Source organism: Callorhinus ursinus, unplaced genomic scaffold (assembly GCF_003265705.2).
Source record: "Callorhinus ursinus isolate GAN/ISIS: 27379988/994484 unplaced genomic scaffold, GSC_fseal_2.0 scaffold48, whole genome shotgun sequence".
NCBI lineage: Eukaryota > Metazoa > Chordata > Mammalia > Carnivora > Otariidae > Callorhinus > Callorhinus ursinus.
In genome coordinates this window covers 8,485,753-8,507,361 of record NW_027397110.1, presented here as the reverse complement: position 1 = coordinate 8,507,361, position 21,609 = coordinate 8,485,753, and the positions used below count along the sequence as shown (strand labels likewise).

Genomic DNA, 21,609 nt, shown 5'->3' with positions numbered 1-21,609 from the left:
TCTTACACAAATCTTTTTACGGACAAATGCACTCATTACTCCTGGATATTTACACAGGAGTAGAATGGCCAGGTCATAGGATAGGTTAATTTTTTAACTTCATTGAAACTGCCAAACCATTTTCCAAATGATTTGCCACTTTTTATATTTTCAACTTTTATTTTAAAATCATTGTAGATTCATGTTCAGTTGTAAGAAATAGTACAGACGGATCCTGTGTATCCTTTAACCTGGTTTTCCCTAAAGGTAACATTTTAAAAATTGTAGTACAATATTATCCAGGATATTGACATTGATAGTCAAAACAGAGAACATTCGCATCACCGTAAAGATCCTTCCTGATATTTTATTACCATAGCCTGCGCCCCCCACAACTACTAATCTGTTCTCCATTTCTATAATTCTGACATTTGAAGAATGTTATATAAATGGAATCATACAGGATGTAACCTTTTGGAATTGGCTTCTTTCACCTGGCATAATTCCCGGAAATTCATCCAAGTTGTTCCATGTATTAATAACTTGTTCCTTTTTATTGCCCTGTAGTATCCATAGTGTGGATGTATCACAGTTTGTTTAACCTGTCAAAGGAAATCTGGATTGTTTCCAGATTTTGGCTATTATAAACAAAGTTGCTGTGAACACTGTGTACAGGTTTTTGTACGAAAATAAATTTTCCTATCACTGGGATAGATGCCTAAGAATGCAATTGCTGGGATGTATGGTAGTTGCATGGTTAGTTTTATAAGACCCTGCCAAACCACTTTTCCAAAGTAGCCATACAATTTCACATTTCCAGTAGTAATATTTGAGTGATCCAATTTCTCCACATGTCCACCAGCATTTGGTGTTGTCATTATTTTTTATTTCAGCCATTTTGGTATTTCATTATGTGTTTAAATTACATATTCCTAATAGGTAATGATGTTGAACAGCTTTTCATGTGCCTATTTGCCATCTGTATTTGCTGAAGTGACTGTTCTATTTGCTGAAGTGACTGTTCTTGTCATTTGCCCATTTCCTAATTGGATTGTTTGGTTTTTAACTGTTGGGTTTTGAGCGTTTTTTTCTAATTTTTAAATTTTTTAAAAATAGGCTCCCCACCTAAAGTGGGGTTTAAACTCATGACCCTGGGATTAAGACTCACATGCTCTACCAACTGAGCCAGTCAGGAACCCTGAAAGATTTTTTTTTTTTTAATGCTCCAGATATTAGTCCTTTGCTGGATGTGGGTTACAAATATTTTCTCCCAGGCTGTAACTTGTTTATACCCTTGTGTGATGAAGTCTAACTTTTTTTTCTTTTAGGGATCATGTTTTTGGTCAGCCCTAGAGCCCAAAGATTTTTCTCCAGTATTTTTAAAAAGTTTTATAGTTTTACATTTTACATCTAAGCCCATGATCCATGTGGACTGAATTTCTATGAGGTTTAAATTGAGGTTCATGGTTTTGCCTATGAATGTCCAGTTGTTCCAATATCGTTTGTTGAAAAGGTTATCTTTCCTCCATTGAATTCCTTTTGTTCCTCTGTTAAAAATCGATTGACTATATTTGTGTGGGTCTATTTCTTGGTTCTCTATCCTGTTCCACTGATCTAGGTATCTATCTCTCCACCAATATCACACTCTTCATTACAGTAGCTCTACAGTAGGCTTTAATATAAGGCAGAGTGATTAGTTCCACTTTATTCTTTTTCAAGATGGTTTTAGCTATTCTAGGGTCTGTGCCTTTCCATATAAATTTTATAATAACCTTATTATCTCTGTATAAAAAAACTGCTGGAATTTTGATAGGAATTGCATTAAACTTTATAGAGTAATTAGGGGCATCTTTACTATGACAAGTCTTTCAATCCATGAACATGGTATGTTTGACTGGTCTTTAGGTTCCTTCATCAGTATTTTATAATTAATTTTATGTATTTTATAATTTTCAGCATACTGATTCTATACATGTTTTGTTACAATTATACCTAAGGATTTCATTTTGGAGCATTAACTGTAAATTGCATGTGTCTTAATTTCAGTTTCCACATGTTCACTATTAGTATATAAAAATGCAACTCATGGAAGAATGAAGGGGGGGAAATCAGAGGGGGAGACGAACCATGAGAGATGATGGACTCTGAAAAACAAACTGAGGGTTCTAGAGGGGAGGGGAGGAGGGGGATGGGTTAGCCTGGTGATGGGTATTAAAGAGGGCACGTTCTGCATGGAGCACTGGGTATTATGCACAAACAATGAATCATGGAACACTACATCAAAAACTAATGATGTAATGTATGGTGATTAACATAACAATAAAAATTTAAAGATTAAAAAATAAATAAAAATAAAAATGCAACTCATTTATGTATGTTGATCTTGTATCCTATAACCCTGCTGAATTCACTTCCTGGTTCTAGGAGGGGTTTTTTTGTTGTTGTTTTTAAGATTTATTTATTTATTTTAGAGAGACTGCACGCATGTAGGGGGAGGAGCAGAGGGAGAGGGATAGAGAATCCCTGAGGCAGACCCTGCACCAAGTGTAGAGCTCTACACGGAGCTTGATCCCATGACCACAAGATCATGACCTGAACCTAAACCAAGAGTCAGATGCTTAACCAACTCAGCCACCCAGGCACCTGAGGATTGTTTTTGTCTTCTCTTTGAGATTTTCTGTGCAGACAATCTGTAAATAAGGACAATTTTATTTTTTTCTCTATGCTTCACATACCTTTTCTTATCGCAGTGTTTGGAACTTCCAGTGCTATGTTGAATAAGTCCTGGCCTTGTTCCTGATCTTGAAAGGAAAGCATTCACTGTTAAGAAGATGCTATTTTAGGTTTTTATAGATTATCTTTATCAATTTAAGGAAATTCCTTATTTCTAGTTGCTGACTTTTTATCATAAATGGGTGTTGAATTTTGCTAATAAATGTTTTTCTGCATTAATTGACAAAATCCTATGATTTTTCTTCTTTAATTTGTTGATATGATGAATTGCATTGATTGGCTTTCAAATGTTGAACCACACCTGGATTAAATCCCACTTCGACCTGGTGTGTAATTTTTTTTTAATACATTGCTGGATTTAATTGGATAATTTTTTTGAGGATTTTTGCACCTAATTTCATGAGAGATAATAGTCTATATTATATATATTTTTTGTACTGTCTTTTTCTGGGTTTGGTAGCAGAATAATACTTGCCTCATACAATGAACTGGGAAGTATTCCCTCCTATTTTCTGAAAGACATTTGTGTGAAAATAGGGTCAATTCTTATTTAAATGTTTGATAGAATTCTCCAGTAAAACCATCTGGGCTTAGAGATTTCTTTTTCAGGAGACTGATATTACAAATTCACTTAAAAAAATGGTTATAGGGCACCTGGGTGGCTCAGTCGTTAAGCATCTGCCTTCGGCTCAGGTCATGATCCCAGGGCCCTGGGATCGAGCCCTGCATTGGGCTCCCTGCTCAGTGGGGAGCCTGCTTCTCCCTCTCCCACTCCCCCTGCTTGTGTTCCCTCTCTCGCGGTGTCTGTCTGTCAAATAAATAAATAAAATCTTAAAAAAAATGGTTATAGAACTATTCAGGTTCTTTTTCATCTGCTTTGAATTTTGGTAGTTTGTGCTTTCTGAGAAATTGTTATAGTTCTTCTAAATTGTCAAATTTATGAGCATAAAGTTGTTGGCAGTAATTCTTTATTATCCTTTTATAGCTACAGGAACTACAGGAACATCCCCTTTCATCCTGATATTGGTGATTTAGGTCTCCTCTCTTTGTCAGTCTTGCTAGAGGTTTATCAATTTTATATTTTTCAAAGAACTAGCTTTTTGTGTCATTCATTTTCTCTGTTAACAGTTTTCCTGCTTTCAATTTCACTAATTTCTCTTCTTTATTATTTTCTTTCTTCTGTTTCATGTAGGTTTATTTTGCTTTTCTTAGTTTTTTTAAAGAAACTTAGATTATTGATTTTACACCTTTTCTCTTTTCTAATATAAGCATTTAGTGCTATAAATTTCCCTATCACCACTATTTTACCTGCATCTTATATATTTTGATATGTTGTGCTCCCTTCTCAATCAGTTCTATGCAGTTTAACATTTTCTCTGAGACTTCCCCTTTGACCTATGAATAATTTAGAAGTTTATTTTCCAAAAAGTTTCAGGTAAGATTCCTCATTAGTTTATACTGATACACTTTCAATCCAATTCAGGTCTATTAGGTCATGACAATCTCTTCTATCTTACATTCATATCTCCTTTCCCCCATGCTGAGAATCCCAGTTCTCAAGGATACCAAAGATGATACAAATAAGAGTATCACATGATCACTCATTTGATTCATTCCACATTATACTCACAAATCTCGGGTCAAAAATAACAACACCTTAGGAAAAAAACACCAACTGAATGCAAGGAACATTTGTTTAATTTTATTTTACATTTTAAAGGATTACTTTCTTTAGTGTAATCTTGTTTTATAATGATGCAAAAATATTTCCAGGATTCCAATGACAAATCTAAAAACATGGTATAATCAAAGAAATCTAGCTTCTATTTCTCCTCTCCATCTTATTCCCCTCTTTCCCTTTATGAATAACCTCTTTTTCTTTCTTTATTTTTAATGTTATAGCTGATCTTTAAAATGGTACATCTTTAATATAAACAAATGGAAAATACAAGAATGGACCCAAGCATAAATGGGAATTTATTATGTAATAGAAACCACAATTCAAGTCAATGGGAGGAAGATGGATTGCTCAACAAATGATATTCAGACAACTGATTATCATTTGTAAAAATACAATTTAAAAGGTGGATCTTTACCACTCTCCATTCATCAGATAAACTCTTGATGGATAACATTTAAATATATATTTTAAATTAAATCATAAAAGAAGTAGGGTAGTTTTTTACAAAACTAAACAATCGCTTATCACACAACCTAGCAATTGCACCCCTTGGCATTTACACAAAGGAGTTGAAAACTTATGTCCACAGAAAAACCTACACAAAATTGTTCACAGTAGCTTTATTTATAATTACCAAAAGTTGGAAGTAATCAAGATGTCGTTCGGGAGGTGAATGGGTTAATAATCTTTATATCCAGACAATGGCATATTATTCAGTGTTAAAAAGAAATGAACAATCCAGCCATAAAGAGACATAGAGGAATCTTAAATGTATGTTACTAAATGAAAGAAGCAGTTTGAAAAGGCTACATACTGTATGATTCCAACCATATGACTTTGGAAAAGGCAAAACTAAGGAGACAGTAAAAGGATCAGTGGTTGCCAGGGGTTAGCAGGCAGAGGAATGAATAAATGGAGCATAGAGGATTTTTAGTACAATGAAATTATTCTCTGTGATACTATAATGGTAGATACATAACATTATACATTTGTCAAAACCCAGAGAATACATAACACAAGAGTGAACCCTAATGTAAACTATGGTTTTTGGATGGTAATGAGCATTGATTAAGGTTCATTGATTATAACAAATGACCACTCTGGTGTGGTTGTTAATAGTGGGGGAGGTCATATGGGACAAAGGCAGGTGGGGGTACGCATGGGGTGTATGGGACAGTTAAGCGTCCAACTCTTGATGTTAAGCATCCGACTCTTGGTTTTGACTCAGGTTCTGACCTCGGGGTCATGAGATTGAGTCAAGCACAAGCCCACCTGGGACTCTCTCACCCTCTCTCTGTGCCCGCCCCCACTTTCTCTTTAAAATAAATAAATAAATAAATAAATAAATAAATAAATAAATCTTTAAAAAAAACAAATAAAAAGCCAGGGTGATATTTAATAAAATCTTAGACTACAGAAAGTCTTTCTAAGAATGACTTAAAATCTAGAAGCCATAATGGAAAGGCAAATTTGATTACTTTTTAATAAAAATTGAAGACTTCTTTAAGGCTATGGTATTGTGATTTATAATAAATATATACTTGGGTTTTGTCCATGGTTCCTGGCACAGAGCTCCTAAACTCTTGTAATTTCCTAAGTGATAAGAGCACTAGGAGCATCTTTTGTTTTAATATTTGGTCTTTGACCCCCATTCCTGACACAGCGCTCTGAAATCCGTTCGAATTCTCAGGATGATCAGAGTGTCTTTTGTTCCATGAGGTGACTCTTGGTAGGCTCCTAGAGAGCTTCAGGGTGGGGACTGGTCACCAGAAAGACCAAGCCATGATTAGAAGCCTGGAAGTTTCAGCCCCACAACACATCCTCCTGGAAGGGGAGAGATACTGGAGATGGAGTAAATGATCAATCATGCCTATGTGATGAAGCCACCATAAATATCCCAAATATATGGGGTTCAAGGAGCTTTTGGGTTGGTGAATACACATACATGCCAGGAGGGTGATATAGCCCAAAACCATGGGTACAGAAACTTGCACTTGGGAAACTTTTGGGCCTTGCCCTGTGCATTTCTTCATCTGGCAATTCATCTGCATCCTTTCTCATATCCTTTATTATATAATAAACCAGCAACTGTAAGTAAATATTTCCATGAGTTCTGTAAGCTGTTCTAGCAAGTGATCAAACCCAAGGAAGGGGTGATGGGAACCCCAATTTCTAGTGGTAGGTCAGAAGAACAGGAGACAACCCAGGACTTGCAATTGGCATCTGAAATGGGAGGTGGGGGAAAGGGAGCTTTGGGGACTGAGCACTCAGCTTGTGAAATCTGATGCTATCTTCAGGTAGACAGTGTCAGAATTGAGTTAAATGGCAGGACACCCAGCTGGTGTAGCAGAGAATAGCTTGGTGTGTGGAAAGCCCACATCTCTGCTGTCAGAAGTGAAGTGTGACCACAGTGTGAGAGGAAAAAAGAGACAAAGGAAGAGCAGTGTGTTTTCCCTTCACAAAGGCAAAAAAAAAAAAAGCCATAAATAAAGTCAAAAATCAAATGAGAAACTGAAAATGAATAGACAGATAAAGAAGCAGACAATGAGCTAATCATTTAATAGCCAAATAGCTCTTAGAAACTGGTAAGAAAAAGATGAGAAACCAAACAGAAAAAAAGGAGCAAAGGACATGAATAGAGTTAATAATAAAAAAGAAACACAAATTCCAAAAAAATGCACGAAAAGTTGTTCTAATCTTACCTATAATTATCATGGAACAAAGTAAAACAAACTTCTCCCATCTCTCAGACTGAGAAAAATGTACAATTTGATAACACTCAGTATTTGCGAAGATGAGGGGATACGCTTTTGGTGGATATAAATTGGTGCAACTTCGGGGAGGACAATTTAGGAGGACTTTTCAAAAGGAAAAATAAATATAACCTTTTGGTGATCCCACTTCCAGGACAGCATCATATAAAATATGTATAGGAGCCGTTATTACATTACTTTTAATAGATAAGAACGTAAAAATTGGGGCGCCTGGGTGGCTCAGATGGTTAAGCATCTACGTTCGGCTCAGGTCATGATCCCAGGGTCCTGCTCAGCGGGGGGCCTGCTTCTCCCCCTTCCTCTGCTTCTCCCCCTGCTCATATTCTCTCTTTCTCTCTGTATCTCTGTGTCTCTAATGAATAAATAAAAAAATCTTTAAAAAAAAAGATTCTAAAAAAACCCCAAAATATTCCTAAATGGGGCTCCTGCGTGGCTCAGTTGGTTAAGTGACAGCCTTCGACTCAGGCCATGATCCTGGAGTCCCACCGGGATGGAGTCCCACATCCAGCTCCCTGCTCAGTGGGGAGTCTGCTTCTCCCTCTGACTCTCCCCCTCTCATGCTCTCTCTCTCAAATAAATAAATAAAATCTTAAAAAAATATTCCTAAATGATTACCAACAGGGGGTGGGGAAATAGATGAAGAGTCATTTCTGTATCAAGAATACAGCAGTTATACGTACCGATAGAGAAAGGTATCCGTAATCTACAGTTTAGTGAAAAAAGATTTGGGACAATATACATTAAATAATTGCACTGTTTACATAAAAAGAGGTCCAAGATGTATTGCTTAGTTCAAAGCATGCTGTAGAGCAGTATATAATGAACAGATCCCTTTAGGTAAAAGAAATGCATGGACACAGAAAATTTCCCTCCCAAATCTCTAAGAACCTAGTTAGTAATGGATGCCTCTGAGGAAAGGGAAAGGAGATGTAGAGGGAAGTAAGAAGAAACTTCTGTTTTTCACTCTTTACCCTTTCCCCCCTATTGTTTAAACTTTATCCCGTAATTATCTTCCAACTTAAAAAGAAAAAAATACAAACATGAAAATAAAAAAGGACTTTTAAGCATGAAGTAATGACGCAGAAAAAAAGTAAAGGGATGATGGATTAGCATGATTAGAACAGGTATAATTTCCATTTCCTAACAGCTTTGATGAGCTCAAATTTTTGCAAATATAATAAATGATATGCTGATAAGCCCGAGGACAAAAACTGTTTACTCTTCATTTGGCAAAATAATAAACAGAGGCAGTAGGAGATAAACATTTATCTTCCATCACTAGCAATTTAGCAACTCACAACTAGACTGAAGGCTTTGGTCAGCTTTAATTTTGTGTGAACCAATTTGTAGCATCCCTATCTGTTGCTATAGAAACAACTGTGACCAAAAAAATCATAACACTTATTGTTGAATCTCCTCAAACAGGAAGAGAGGAAGGTCTTTTGAGGTGGTGAAAAGCTATATATAACCTTATTAATTAACAAATTTAATAATAAGGATTCTGGACAGTATGCAGAAAGAAAACATATCCGTGTCTAAGTGTCATACATTTGCAGGCTTTTCTTAATTTTGAAAGTACCACAGGCAAGCACTGTTCTGCTTTTGAAAGCCCTATTCTGTTAAGAATTTTATTTACTGCTTTTAGATCATTCTTTCATTTGTAGAAAGAGAATAAAGAGGTTTCTATTTAAAGTTTTTAAAAGATATTTTTAAGCACCCCTCATCTGCCAAAGCAATCAACGGTATCATTTCTATCTCATTCTTATTAAGAATATGAGAATTTTAATGTAGATGTAGTACATTTGGCAACAACAATTAGATTTTACTGTTCAGCTTGGTAGGTGTTGTCTTCTGCCACAAAAGCCGATTTCTGAAGAGGACATATTGGGCTGCATCAAACGTTCCTGACAGTAATAAGAGGAGGTGCTTGTCAATAGAATGATGGAATCGTGCCACGATATAGTAGTAATGCACTGAAAAAGGAAAATCCAGCTTTAAACTTCTTTTGAGAGGGTACCATTTTTTTGCTGATATAAGATGCTGAATGATGTAAATCAATTACAGTGGGTTCCTTTCAAGTAAGAAAAAACAATAATAATGAGAATTTGAAGACTGATACAAAAAAGCTGGGTGGCATTTTATGCCTTTGTTAGGGTCCAAAGCATATAAGATTATTCAAGTCTATTTTCTCCCTTATAAGCCAGCAGCAGCAAGTAAAACTGATCTCAAATTTAAAAATCATTTTGACTTAATGTCATATCTTTTAAAATAATCTAATATAGGAAAGACATTAGGGTTTGAAGCCAACAGCCAAGAAAGAAATCTTGAGGGGCGCCTGGGTGGCTCAGTCGTTAAGCATCTGCCTTCAGCTCAGGTCATGATCCCAGGGTCCTGGGATTGAGCCCCGCATCGGGCTCCCTGCTCAGCGGGAAGCCTGCTTCTCCCTCTCCCACTCCCCCTGCTTGTGTTCCCTCTCTCGCTGTGTCCCTCTCTGTCAAATAAATAAATAAAATCTTTAAAAAAAAAAAAAGAAATCTTGAGACATCTTTGGTTCAAAAAGGTGGTTTTATGAAAGCGCAGGGACGGGACCCGTGGGCAGAAAGAGCCACACGGGGGTCATGAGGAGTGGCCCATTACAGACTTTCAAGTTGGGAGGGGGTTAGGGATAGTGTAAGCCTCCCAGGTATTTTGGGAAGCAAGGTTTCTAGGATCCTGAGGGGGTTAACTATTGTTGGGAAAGGTCATTTATTATCGTTTAGTAAATCCTCAGTCATAAGACCCTTCAGATGTATATCGGTGGGTCATATGCTTGGAGGATGATTGCTAACATGTATCTGGGGCGGGGGAGGGGGTGGTGGTGGCTGGGTAGAGGTAAAGGAAGTTTTCAAAGGAATTTTTATATGTTAAAGTAGACTTACAGGGTCCTGGAGGATGGGCTAAGATTACCTTTTGCCCTTGGCAAAGTATTAACATCTAAGGCAGCTGAGTCCCTAGAGGGAGGTCACTCTGCCTGTTTCAAGGATTTGTCAATGGGCTGTAAGTAATAAGGAATTTAATAATTTTTCTTCTGCTTTTGTTTCCCACACCATAATCTACATATTTTCAGTCGGTGGGCTACTATGCAATTAAGGAACAGTGAAATTTTAATTTTATGTACTTTTCCGAGCTGCTAGAAAATCAGGTAAATCCAATACCTAACTGGGTTCAGGAAAAGGGTTGGGAACAGAAGGTCAATAAATAATTCCAGCCACTCTCATAGGAACAGTGGCAGCGAATACTAAACAAAGCTCTCCAAGCAGGAGACCAAACAAGCCTCTTTCACAAGAAAGGGAGAGAAGGAAGTTAATATGGAGTTTCTACTATTCAATCATTTCTTCATTAACAAATATCTGGCAAATGAAGATTCAGTAACGAATAAGACTAAAATGGTCTCTACTCTCAAGGAGCTTTCCTTAAAAGGAGAAACACACATAAAACAGAAAAACAAATGAGTGAATGAGATAATTGCAAATAGTCTTGAGCGGAACAGATTTCCAGTCAAGATGGTTCTATAAGTTCACACTTTGGGGATACCATCCTTCCCCAAACACACAGCAACGACAGAGAAAATACAAATGTGAATATTAAAGACACAGGCCGTGCTCAGAAACAAGATGAACATCTTCATGGTTGAGAGCACGAATAGAAACAATGGTATCCTGAACATAAAAAGAACTCTCAAAAGGTCAAAAATGGTAATAAACAAACAGTCCAATTAGAAAATGGGCAAAAGATCTGAACATATATTTCACCAAAGAGAAGTTATGATGGTACAAACGAGCACATGAAAAAATGCTCGACATCATTAGCCACTTGGGAAACACAAATTAAAACCACAATGAGATATCACCCCAAACTTATTCGAATAGCTAAAATAAAAACGGTAATGGCAAAAGTTGGTGAGGATGCAAAGAAACTGGATCTCTCATACACTGCTGGTGGGAATGTAAAATGTTATAGCCACTCTAGAAAACAGTTTGACAATTTTTTTAAACCTAATTTCGTATGCATTTACCACACACCCCAGCAATCACGCCCTTAGACATTTATCCCAGAGATATGAAAACTTCACAACCTGAATGGATCTCAAGAGTATTATGGGGAGCGGGGGGGAAAAAAAAAGCTATCTCAAAAGGTTACATATTGTCTGAGTCCATTTACATAACATTCTAGAAAAAATAAAACTATAGAGATGGAGAAAAGATTAGGGTTATCAGGGGATGAGGTGGTTGGGGGGTGGGGAAGAGATGGGCTGGACAGCACGATAGACCTCTTTGTGTGGACATAACATTTCTGTATCTTGATTTTGGTGCTGGTTACATGAATCTATACTTGGAATAAAATTGCATAGAAAAACTGCCCCCACCCCCCCCACACACATAAATGCAAGTTAAAAAACTGAATACTGAACTGAAAATTTGGAAACTGAATAAGGTCTGTAGTCAGTCAGAAGTAACATATGGACAGCCATCTCCTTGTTTCGATATTGTACTACGGTCAGAGAAGATGCCAGCCGGGGGGATGCTGGGTACTCGGTACGTGGGATTCTGTACTATATCTGCAGCTTCCTCCGAGTCTATAATTTTATTTCACAATAAAAAGGTTTTTTATAGATGAGGAGAGAAAGATGACTGTTCAATAAATAAAATATTGTTTATCCGCAGGGGTGCAAAGACAATAAAACCCCTATCTTACACTATATGGTAAAATTCTAGAGGGCACAAGGATTCCATTTAGAAGAAAAAGTAAGAGATCTTTATTATATTAGGATAAAAAGAATTTCTTAAATAAGATGTTTTTAAAAGCATCAGTTATAAAGGAAAACTTTGATAATCTAACCTTATTCTTACTTAAAACTGAATATAACAAAAACAACACAAACAGAATTCAAAGACAAGCACCGTTTCTCTTAGAACACATGAAGCTGAAGCTGGAAAGGACAAGGAAACAAATTCTCCCTTCGGGGCCTCCAGAAAGGAATGCAGCCTGCAGATGCCTTGTGAGCCCAGCGACACCTGTGTCAGACTTCTAACCTACAGAACTGTAAAATAACACATCTGTGCTGATTTAAGGCACTGGGTTGGTGGTGATTTGTTACAGCAGCAACAGGAAACTGCTACAAGTGACTTACCTCTGTGGATTTCCAAGTATTAATCTTGACTGGTAGTGTTTCCTGGGACAACACAGTCCCACTACGCAGCTGAGTGTCTTGGCACTGCTCTTGTTTCAATCCTGCCTTGGAAGCGTTTTCTGTCAACAACATAAAGCTAAGATTTTACTTTGGCAAAAAATAGCAATGTTTTTACATTAGCTCACAATTTTTAAGTTAATTGCTTCTGAAGATCCATTTCGTTTGCAACATATACATCATCTGCCGACAGTCATTTTAATATATCCCTTTGTAAAAATTGACAAATTCAGGCCCATTTAAAACTACAACTTTGATTCTAGCCTTTTCTCCCATCAACAATTTTATTGTGTGTTTTATTATTTGAAACATCTTTTTTAAAATACGGCACAATACAGTGTAGAAAATGAAAGTCTGAAAATTATCCCTAGCCATGACAACTAGGATCATTCTAATTAATATTTAAAAGACCTTTATTACTGCAGTGTGAATTTCATGTGTTCACATATATGAGGTATAGGTTGTATGATGAGAAAGCACTTTTAAACAAAATTTTTAAAAATTTTAAACATAAAAGAATATGCCAGTGAAAATAGAGATCTCTGCTTGTATATCTGTACTGAATTTAATGATTTTGTAGTTGCCATTTTCCTTTCTATCTTTTTTTTTCCTGGGTAGGGGAGGGGCAGAGGAAGAGGGAGAGAGAGAATCCCAAACAGGCTCTACACTCAGTGTGGAGTCCGTTGTGGGGCTTGATCTCAGGACCCGGAGACCTTGACCTGAGCCAAAATCAAAACTCAGATGCTTAAACGACTGAGCCACCCAGGCACTTCTCCTTTCTTTCTATCGGAATTACTGTGTAAATGAAGTATTAGCCCCAACTATCTCTCGACATATTATTGCGTAAAATAAGAAGTGTAAGAAAGCGATCTTCAAACTGGTGTCTGCACACCACTGGGGATACTTAACGACTTCCCAAGGGCCAGGTGGGCATAGATAGTTTTAAAGGAATCAATGTCCAGATGTACCACTTTCATATATACTCTTTCCAAAAACGGATCTCCCTGAGAATGCGGCTGTGTGCAAGCATCAGGCTAGTTCTTTCCTCTTCCCCTTTCATAATCAACTTCCTCCCACTTTACAAACAAAGACCCATCCTCCACCCATCTTATTATGGTGCATCTTCCTTTATGGACAGAAGGAAAGCACAAGCACGGGAGGCAGGGCAGCTTATTTCATCTATGCAACAGACTTACGACAAGGCCCCAACCTTAGCCATCTTCCCTAGAAAAAGAATTCAGGAATGTGAGCGCAACCACAGTGATGTTTATTTGAACGAAGTAAGATGTTTTCTGAAAGAAAGTTGAAATCTGATCTGGCCTACCGTTCTGACAATAAGGGCTGGCTTTGCCAACTAGGTAAACATAGTCAGTATTTTCCAAAAATGGAATGAACCAAATCTGTGGCTCTGAAGAGTTGCTGAAACATATTTAAAGCATAAGAAACAATAAAATAATTATCTCAAAAATTATTATACTGACAGATATACCGCAATGAATGTTTTTCTTTTTCCCACTTTCTGAGTATATTGCGTTAAAGTGTAACTGGCCATAATTAATAATCATCTGATAAATGTTAGTAAAGGTCTTTTTGATATTATTCCCAGAAATTGAGAAAGTCTATTACTCCTAATGACTGTTTAACAAATCTTTTTCTAAGTGGGTTTTTCCAATTCTTTGCTTTTGACAACACTGAAGATAGACCTAATAGAGTCAACAGCTGACAAGAGATGAAAACCATTTTTATAATAAATTACTATATAATTCTGGAGTATTACTTGAAAGGAATTCATAGAACTGACTGACGTTGCTATAATAAAACACCTTCTATTCCCACCTACAATTTTATGTGAACAAGGCTTCTCAGCATTTCCATCCATAAAAATGTAAAAGAGAAACAGAATTTATGCTGAACCCTGCTTATTTCCAGCAATAAGTAATATTCATAGGTGGGTAAATAAGCAGTTCCATGTATCTCATAGAAACATATATTTCCAATAAAATGGTATTCTTTATGTTTAATAAGTGTTTATAAAAATTTATAATACACTTATGTAGTTTTGGTTTTAATCAATTGTGTGGTAAAAGTAATTGTAATGATAAATCGATCTAGAAAGAATATTTTACCACTTAAAAGCCTCTGGTCCTAGAAAATGTAGAAAAATAATTTCAATTTATATACATGTTTGATGTAGAGAAGACTTTCAGGCATCAAAATACTTTCTATTAGGATGAAATCCTTTGAGGGATGTGGAGTAGAAATATGACTTCAAGGAGAAAAGGAAATTACATGATGCAAAGCTTCCAAAAGTTAAAGACTGTGGTTTTTCAAACAAATGGCCGCAGGTAGCAGTCACACAGTGCCTAAGTTCCTTTAGATATGCTTAAAAGTCTCATGGAACTGTTTCATTTTGTTTTCTTTTGTCCTTAATGTCAATATTTTGAATTATGTCCTTTGCAGTGACTTATGATACAGTCACATGTCAACTTAAAAATGCATCAGGAGGTATATAATTTTTCAAAATCATTTTAGGGGCTATGCAATAAAAATAGCTTGAAAACCAATGGTATAAGATGTGGTGGTCCTCGCCTTCAGAAAATTTATAGCCTGACTCTGGAGATAAGACTGACACACAGACTTATGGGAAACAATTAGAGGAAAACAAGACCATGCCGAACTTTCTTAAATTAACTAACTTTAGGAATAAACATTCTAAGGAGGGAACAAAACGGTGTGCACTAGAGTGATCAGAAAGTGCCTCAAGTAGGAAGTAAAATCTGAACAAGGCTTTGAAGGATGGCTAGGATGTAGAATGAGAAATTAACCCAAGTAGAAGGAACTACGTGGGCAAAAGCAGCGAGTATGAGACATGCCAAAGACACTGAAAAAAGAATAAGAACTTTGCAATTATGGCTCTAACTTTTCATCTTCTCCTGATGTCACATGAAAATGAATAATTAAAATGAGCTTATTTTGGGGCCTGGAGATTTTATAATGAATACTGGCAAACAGTAGTGGTTTGAGGCTTAGATCATCTATGTACTTTCATGTGATTCATTGGGAACTACCTTTATGATCACTCTGAATATTCAGCAACAAAATTATCCTTGAAGTGATATGGACTTAGGTTTAGACATCATAGAGGTAGATTAATAACAATTGCAGGAAGTCAAGTTTGAAGTAAAGTATGAGGAAAACTGAAGGATAGCAAGAACTGTGAAAGAAAAAAATATCTTGAATATTTAGACACATATTTTAAGCTAGAATAGCTAAATATTCTAAACCTGTATTAAATGATCTTCTAGGGGCAAGAAGGCAGGCAGTTAGAGCCTGGTGAGTCTATGGAAATTCATTGAGACTTTTTTTTTTAGAACCAGCACAACACTGGAAGTGAGGTGTGCTTAATTAAATTAGGCGATTACACAAGATTTATTTCGGGGATTTTCACAAGCAAACGGAAGGGGAGAGCACACGTTTCGTTTCTTAGTGGAAATGGAAGTCCCTTTGGTATCAGAAGCTATTTATCAGTTGAGATGGTGAAATCACAAGCCAGGAGGACTCGTGTGCAAATGTGAAACCCCAGAGGGAAAAGTGAAGACGCTGAGGCGGTGATGCTATCGGGTCATTTGAAGATGAGAGGTTAGATACCAAGGCTGGAGGTGCTGAGAGGAAACCATCGAGAGAGAGGCTGTAGATTTCATTGAGCCTGTACAGCTCAGATAATACCACAGAGCAAAACTGGCAGGTGCTGTGATATTTCTTAGATGAGATATCAAACTGACATTCAAACAATCAGACATTAACAAGGCAAGAGCACACTTTGGAATCGAAATGCGGCATAAACTGAGTAAATTCCCAAATTGCTCCACTTATTATTTGGTATCTAATAAATATTGTTGCTATGTATTGGCAGTGTCCTTTCAGGTGTAAGGTATTTACTTAACAAAATCAGCTTTAAAAAGCTGGGTGCTGAGTCACTAAGCGTCTGCCTTTGACTCACTCAGGTCATGATCCCAGGGTCACCTAAGAAATGGAGCACATGGGGCGCCTGGGTGGCTCAGTCGTTAAGCGTCTGCCTTCGGCTCAGGTCATGGTCCCAGGGTCCTGGGATCGAGCCCCACATCAGGCTCCCTGCTCTGTAGGAAGTCTGCTTCTCCTTCCCCGACTCCCCCTGCTTGTGTTCCCTCTCTCACTGTGTCTCTCTGTCAAATAAATAAATCTTAAAAAAAAAAAAGGAAAGAAAATGCATCCACCAAAGAAAACACTGTGGGCTAATGAACTGATAAGATATGGACGTCTCATAGTGATTATCTTTTTATCTAACTTCTGCAGAATCACGAGTTGGGAACCTTAACAACTTCACTGTCTTGGAGCATAATTGCACTTAAGCATCTTCAAGTAATTGATATTTGTCCTAATTTTTTAAACTTCCATTTTGTAATCATTTCAAACTTACGGAAATATTGCTGCAAGAATAGTACACAGAACTCCTATAAACTTCATCCAGGTTTACCCATTATTAACATTTTGCTCCATTTGCTTTATAATTCTCTTTCTTCATGGATATACACATATTATGATACTCCTCTATTTTAAACCTTGAGGAAAAACCATTGTCATAGGTGGGGTTCCCCAGGAAACAGATCCCAAGGCTCATGTTTGTATGAGGGAGATTCATTAGGGAGTACTCTCTGTAACAGGACCCGTGAGGAGCTTGGAAGGCAGGACTGGGCCATGGGAGAAACTGATGTGGCTGCAGTAGAGGCTGCGACCCATCCTGCCAGGAGCTGGGGAGCTGGGATGGCTCTTCCCGGTTGTCCTGCCTTGAAGCAAGGGAGCAGCCCAGCTACAACCACAGGTCACTGGATGTGTTTCCCTCAGGAAGGGGTTGTGACCTTGGGCAAAGAGATTTTCTTCAACTGTTAGGAATTCCCAGAGAAGGACTGCGCTTGAGACCCCTCAGACGCCAACCCTCCCAGCAGCCGAGGGAAGAAGGAGTGTCTTGCTCTTAAAGAAGGGGTGCTGTGGGGGCACCACAACGTTCACTATTAGACCCACCTCTATGCTCCTATTCACTTCTGAGAAATGCTGCAGAGGGACTGGAGGTAGAGCGTGAGTACTGTAAGTCTTTTTTGAAAGGTGGATTTTGAGATTAGTGGAGAAAAGCCTTTTTTTTTTTCAACGAAAACAGGAAAAGAGAATAAGAAAGCAGAGATGTTTAAGCACTTTTAAAAATTAAATTTTAAATCGGTAGATAAGAAAAGGTGAGAAAGGACAAACTTTTGTTGCAGTAAATCTTAAAAAGGGAGTTAAGGCAATTTTATTTCTGTGTTTTGCTAACAATAGCATACAGAATTTGAGACACTGCCAGTAGTTCTTACTTAAGAACAACAGGGAACAGGAAAACGCACAGACTGTGTTAAGCACTCAGCCACAGAGACAAGGAGCACAGAGTCACTACACAAGCAGGATTAAGTATGCGGGGGCTGGATCCTAGGCTGACAGTACATTGAAACTGCAACACATCTTTACTGCCTGCAAAACACACACTTCCATTGCCTAAAACTTAAGAACTTTAAAAAAAGTCAAAACTAATCCAAAAAAATTTACAACAGCGATCTAACACGGAAACAGGTACAACTAAAAATTTTTTAAAGGAAAATGACTGGTGGCCAAAGAAAGCATCCCCTGTTCCCCAAAGGTGATAGCGATGAGTTGACAAGATTCTGAGATTTCTCATCACTATCCGCATGTCTGGAACAAGGAGAACTGAGCGGACAATGCTTTTCTCACTCCTTATGACTGAGAAGAGGTGGAAATTGGTAAAGGGAAAAAAAGAGGTGTACCAGAGTGAGTAAATACAGATGCTAACACTTTCACGGAAGTGAAAGCTACAGTTTCACACTGAATTGGGTGGATGATCTGAAGTTCAAGAGCATCTCCCCGTCCCAGGGCGGCAGGACACATTTCCCAGCTGGACAGGATGAGCAGGATCCCGTACAAAAGGCTCAGAGGACAGAGCAGAGTCCAGGTATTCTAAACGAGATCGCATATGGCCTCATGAAGGCTCCCATTCCACACCGCTGCAGAAAAATGAATAAAATAAGAAACAGAACACAAATTGCAACTTGGTGAAGAAAACAAACCGGTCTCAGACATGGTGGGAAGAGTCAAGAAATCACTAAGTGCATCTGAGCCAGTAACTGCCAAATATGACTGTGCTGTACCTATATCACCTCCTTTACTTACGACAACTCTGTAATAGAAACCATATTATTCCCATTTGACAGAAGATAAAATTGGGGCGCCAAAGGCTTGCATGTCCAAGGGCACACAGCCCACACAGTCTGAATCAGGATTCAAGTCCAGTCGGTAAGGTGCCAGGACCTAAGCGCTTAACCCTTACTCTTCACTGCCTTCAAAACACACTGCCTGGGGCGAGCTGTCGAAGCATCAGCAAGATGGAAAGAGCACCGGCAACTAAACAAACACATTCCAGGAGGAAAATAGGAAAAGAGAAGGAGGAAGGGAGGGGGAAGCGAGAGAGAGAGGGGAAGATGGCATGCAAAAAATAGACTCCAAATGTACAAGAGAATGTACTTCAAGGAACAGAAGGACGTTCCTCACAATATGGCATTAGATGGTTTTGGAAGTTATTGTAAATGGCGTATTTTCATATATTTCATTTTAGAATTGTTGCTACTGTATATAACAATACAAGGTTGAGCATTTTTAAAAAAATGTTTCTTGGCCTTACATGTTTCCTCCTCTTTTTTTTAGGAAATGCTTTCCGTGTCTCCTTCCTATTTTTCCGTTGGGCTGTCCTCTTCTCCCTGATTTGCAGAAATTCTTTATATATTCTGGATAATCCTTTGTCACTTACATATGCTAGAAATTTTTCTCCTAGTTTGGGACTGTCTTCTTCACTTTTTATAGGGTGTTTTTTGACAAAGAGACAATTCTTAAATTTAATATAGTTTTAGAAGTTTTCTATTGCTGCCAAAAATTACAACAAACTTAGTGGCTTAAAACAATGCCCATTTATTATGCCACCATTCTATAGCTCAGCAGCCCAGGCAGGCTTGACCGGGTTCTCTGCTTTGGGTCTCACAAGGCCAAAATCACGGTGTCAGCCAAGCTGGACTCTTCTCTGAAGACTCTGAGAGGCAAGCCACTTCCAAGATCATTCAGGTTGTTGGCAGAATTTGGTTTCCTTGTGGTTGTACGACTGAGGTTCCCGTTTCCTTGCTGGCTGGCAACCAGGGATCACTCAGCTTCTAGAAGCCATTTGCATTCCTTATCACTCCATTTTCAAGCCAGTATGGGTGCATCAAATCCTTCTCAACTTGGAATCTGTGACTTCCTCTTCTGCCGCCAGCTGGGGAAAACTCTGTTTTTATAGGGTGTGTGATTGGATTAAGCCCACCTGGATACTCCCTTTTTTTTTGGAATGTTAAGTGACTTCATTAAAAAGTTTGTTTAATTGAAAATGACTACCAAATGGTAAGCATTTTATACCAGTAAACAAAGGATATCCATTATTTTTATATTTATTTATAATTAATTAATTAACATATAGTGTATTATTAGTTTCAGAGGCAGAATTTAGTGATTCATCAGTCCCATATAACACCAGTGCTCATTACGTCAAGGGCCCTCCTAATGCCCATCACCCAGTTACCCCATCCCCCACCCACCTCCCCTGCAGCAAACCTTAGTTTGTTTCTTATAGTTAAGAGTCTCTTCTGGTTTGTCCCCCTCTCTGATTTTATCTTATTTTATTTTTCCTTCCCTTCCCCCCTATGTTCATCTGTTTTGTTTCTTAAAATCCACATGAATGAAATCATATGATACTTGTCATTCTCTGACTTATTTTGTTTAGCAAAATACTCTCTAGTTCCATCCACGTCATTGCAAATGGCAAGATTTCATTCTTTCTGATGGCTGTTTTGACATATAATGTAACATAATCATGGGAGTGAGAACTCTTCCCATTCACAGGTAATGCCCACCTTTCAAAGGGGAGGGGATTACATAGAGACAAGGATCATTGGGACTTTTTCTCAGAATTCTCCCTACCACAAGAGTCAAACTTAAAAATGCTTTTTTAATAGTTGGCACTTTTTTTGGTTATGTTTAAGAAATCCTTCCCTATCCCAACGTAAAAAAGATTTCTTCTTTATTTTCTTCTAAACATTCTGATGTCTAGTTTTTCTCCTTTAAGTCTTTAACTCTTTGTGCATATGAGGTAGAGACCTAATTTCACTTTTTTCAATATGAATAAGTAATTGCCCCAGCATTATTTATGAATTAACTCATCCTCTCCCCACCAATGTGGAACACCACTTCTGTCACATAAACTAAGATAACCTAGTTGCACAGTCTGTTTGCTGGGCTCTACAGTTCATTCCATTGGCCCAGGCACTTATCCCTCCATCCATACCACACTGTCGTGATGACTCTTGCTTTAGTCATGTCACCCAGAAAGGCAAGCCTTCCACCTTATTCTTTTTCAGGAATGTTTTGGATATTCTTGACCTTTTGATTCTTCCAGATAAATCTGGGATTCAGCCCATCAAATTCAATTTTTAAGATCCTTTTTGGATTTTGATTATAATTGCACTGAATCAGTGGTTCTCAACTGGGGGCAATTTTGGACCTCAGGAAACCTTTGACAATGTCTGCAGACAGTTTGGGTTCTCACAACAGGAAGAGATGCGTACTAATAGCATCTGGTGGGTAGAGGCCAGGGATAATGCTAAATATCCTACATTGTACAGGACAGCCCCCACAACAAAGAATTATCTGGCTTAAAATGTCACTATTACCAAGCTTGAGGAAAACCTCCACTAAATTTGTGCAATTTGGAGAGAATTGATATTTACATTTCTGAGTATTTCTATTAACAAACATGAATATCATTCCATTTATATAGGTCATCTTTAATGTATTTCAGTTAAGTGTTATAATTTTCAGTGTACAGGTCTTGTACATCTTTTTTTTTAAAGATTTATCCCTAAGTAGATAATGATTTTTTACTATTATAAATGGTATTTTTAAAAAATTATGTTTACTGTTTGGTGCTGACACATAAAAATATAACTTGATTTACATATTTTGATCTTGTAGCCAGCCATCTTGCTAAAACTCTATTTCTAATATGTCTGTAGATCCTTTCAAGTTGTCTATATGAAGATCCTATCATCTGCAAATAC

General features: G+C 37.6%; 1 protein-coding gene across 6 annotated transcripts in view; it reads right to left on the bottom strand.

Annotated features, from left to right (window-relative positions):
- The window catches only part of ENTHD1 (ENTH domain containing 1), a 174,443-nt gene that overhangs the window by 54,866 nt on the left and 97,968 nt on the right, over positions 1-21,609 (bottom strand). For all 6 annotated transcript variants that reach the window (XM_073882745.1, XM_073882746.1, XM_073882749.1 and 3 more), the window contains one exon: positions 12,338-12,456. In XM_073882745.1, the coding sequence (XP_073738846.1) occupies positions 12,338-12,456 (119 nt within the window). The remainder of the gene's footprint in view (positions 1-12,337; positions 12,457-21,609) is intronic.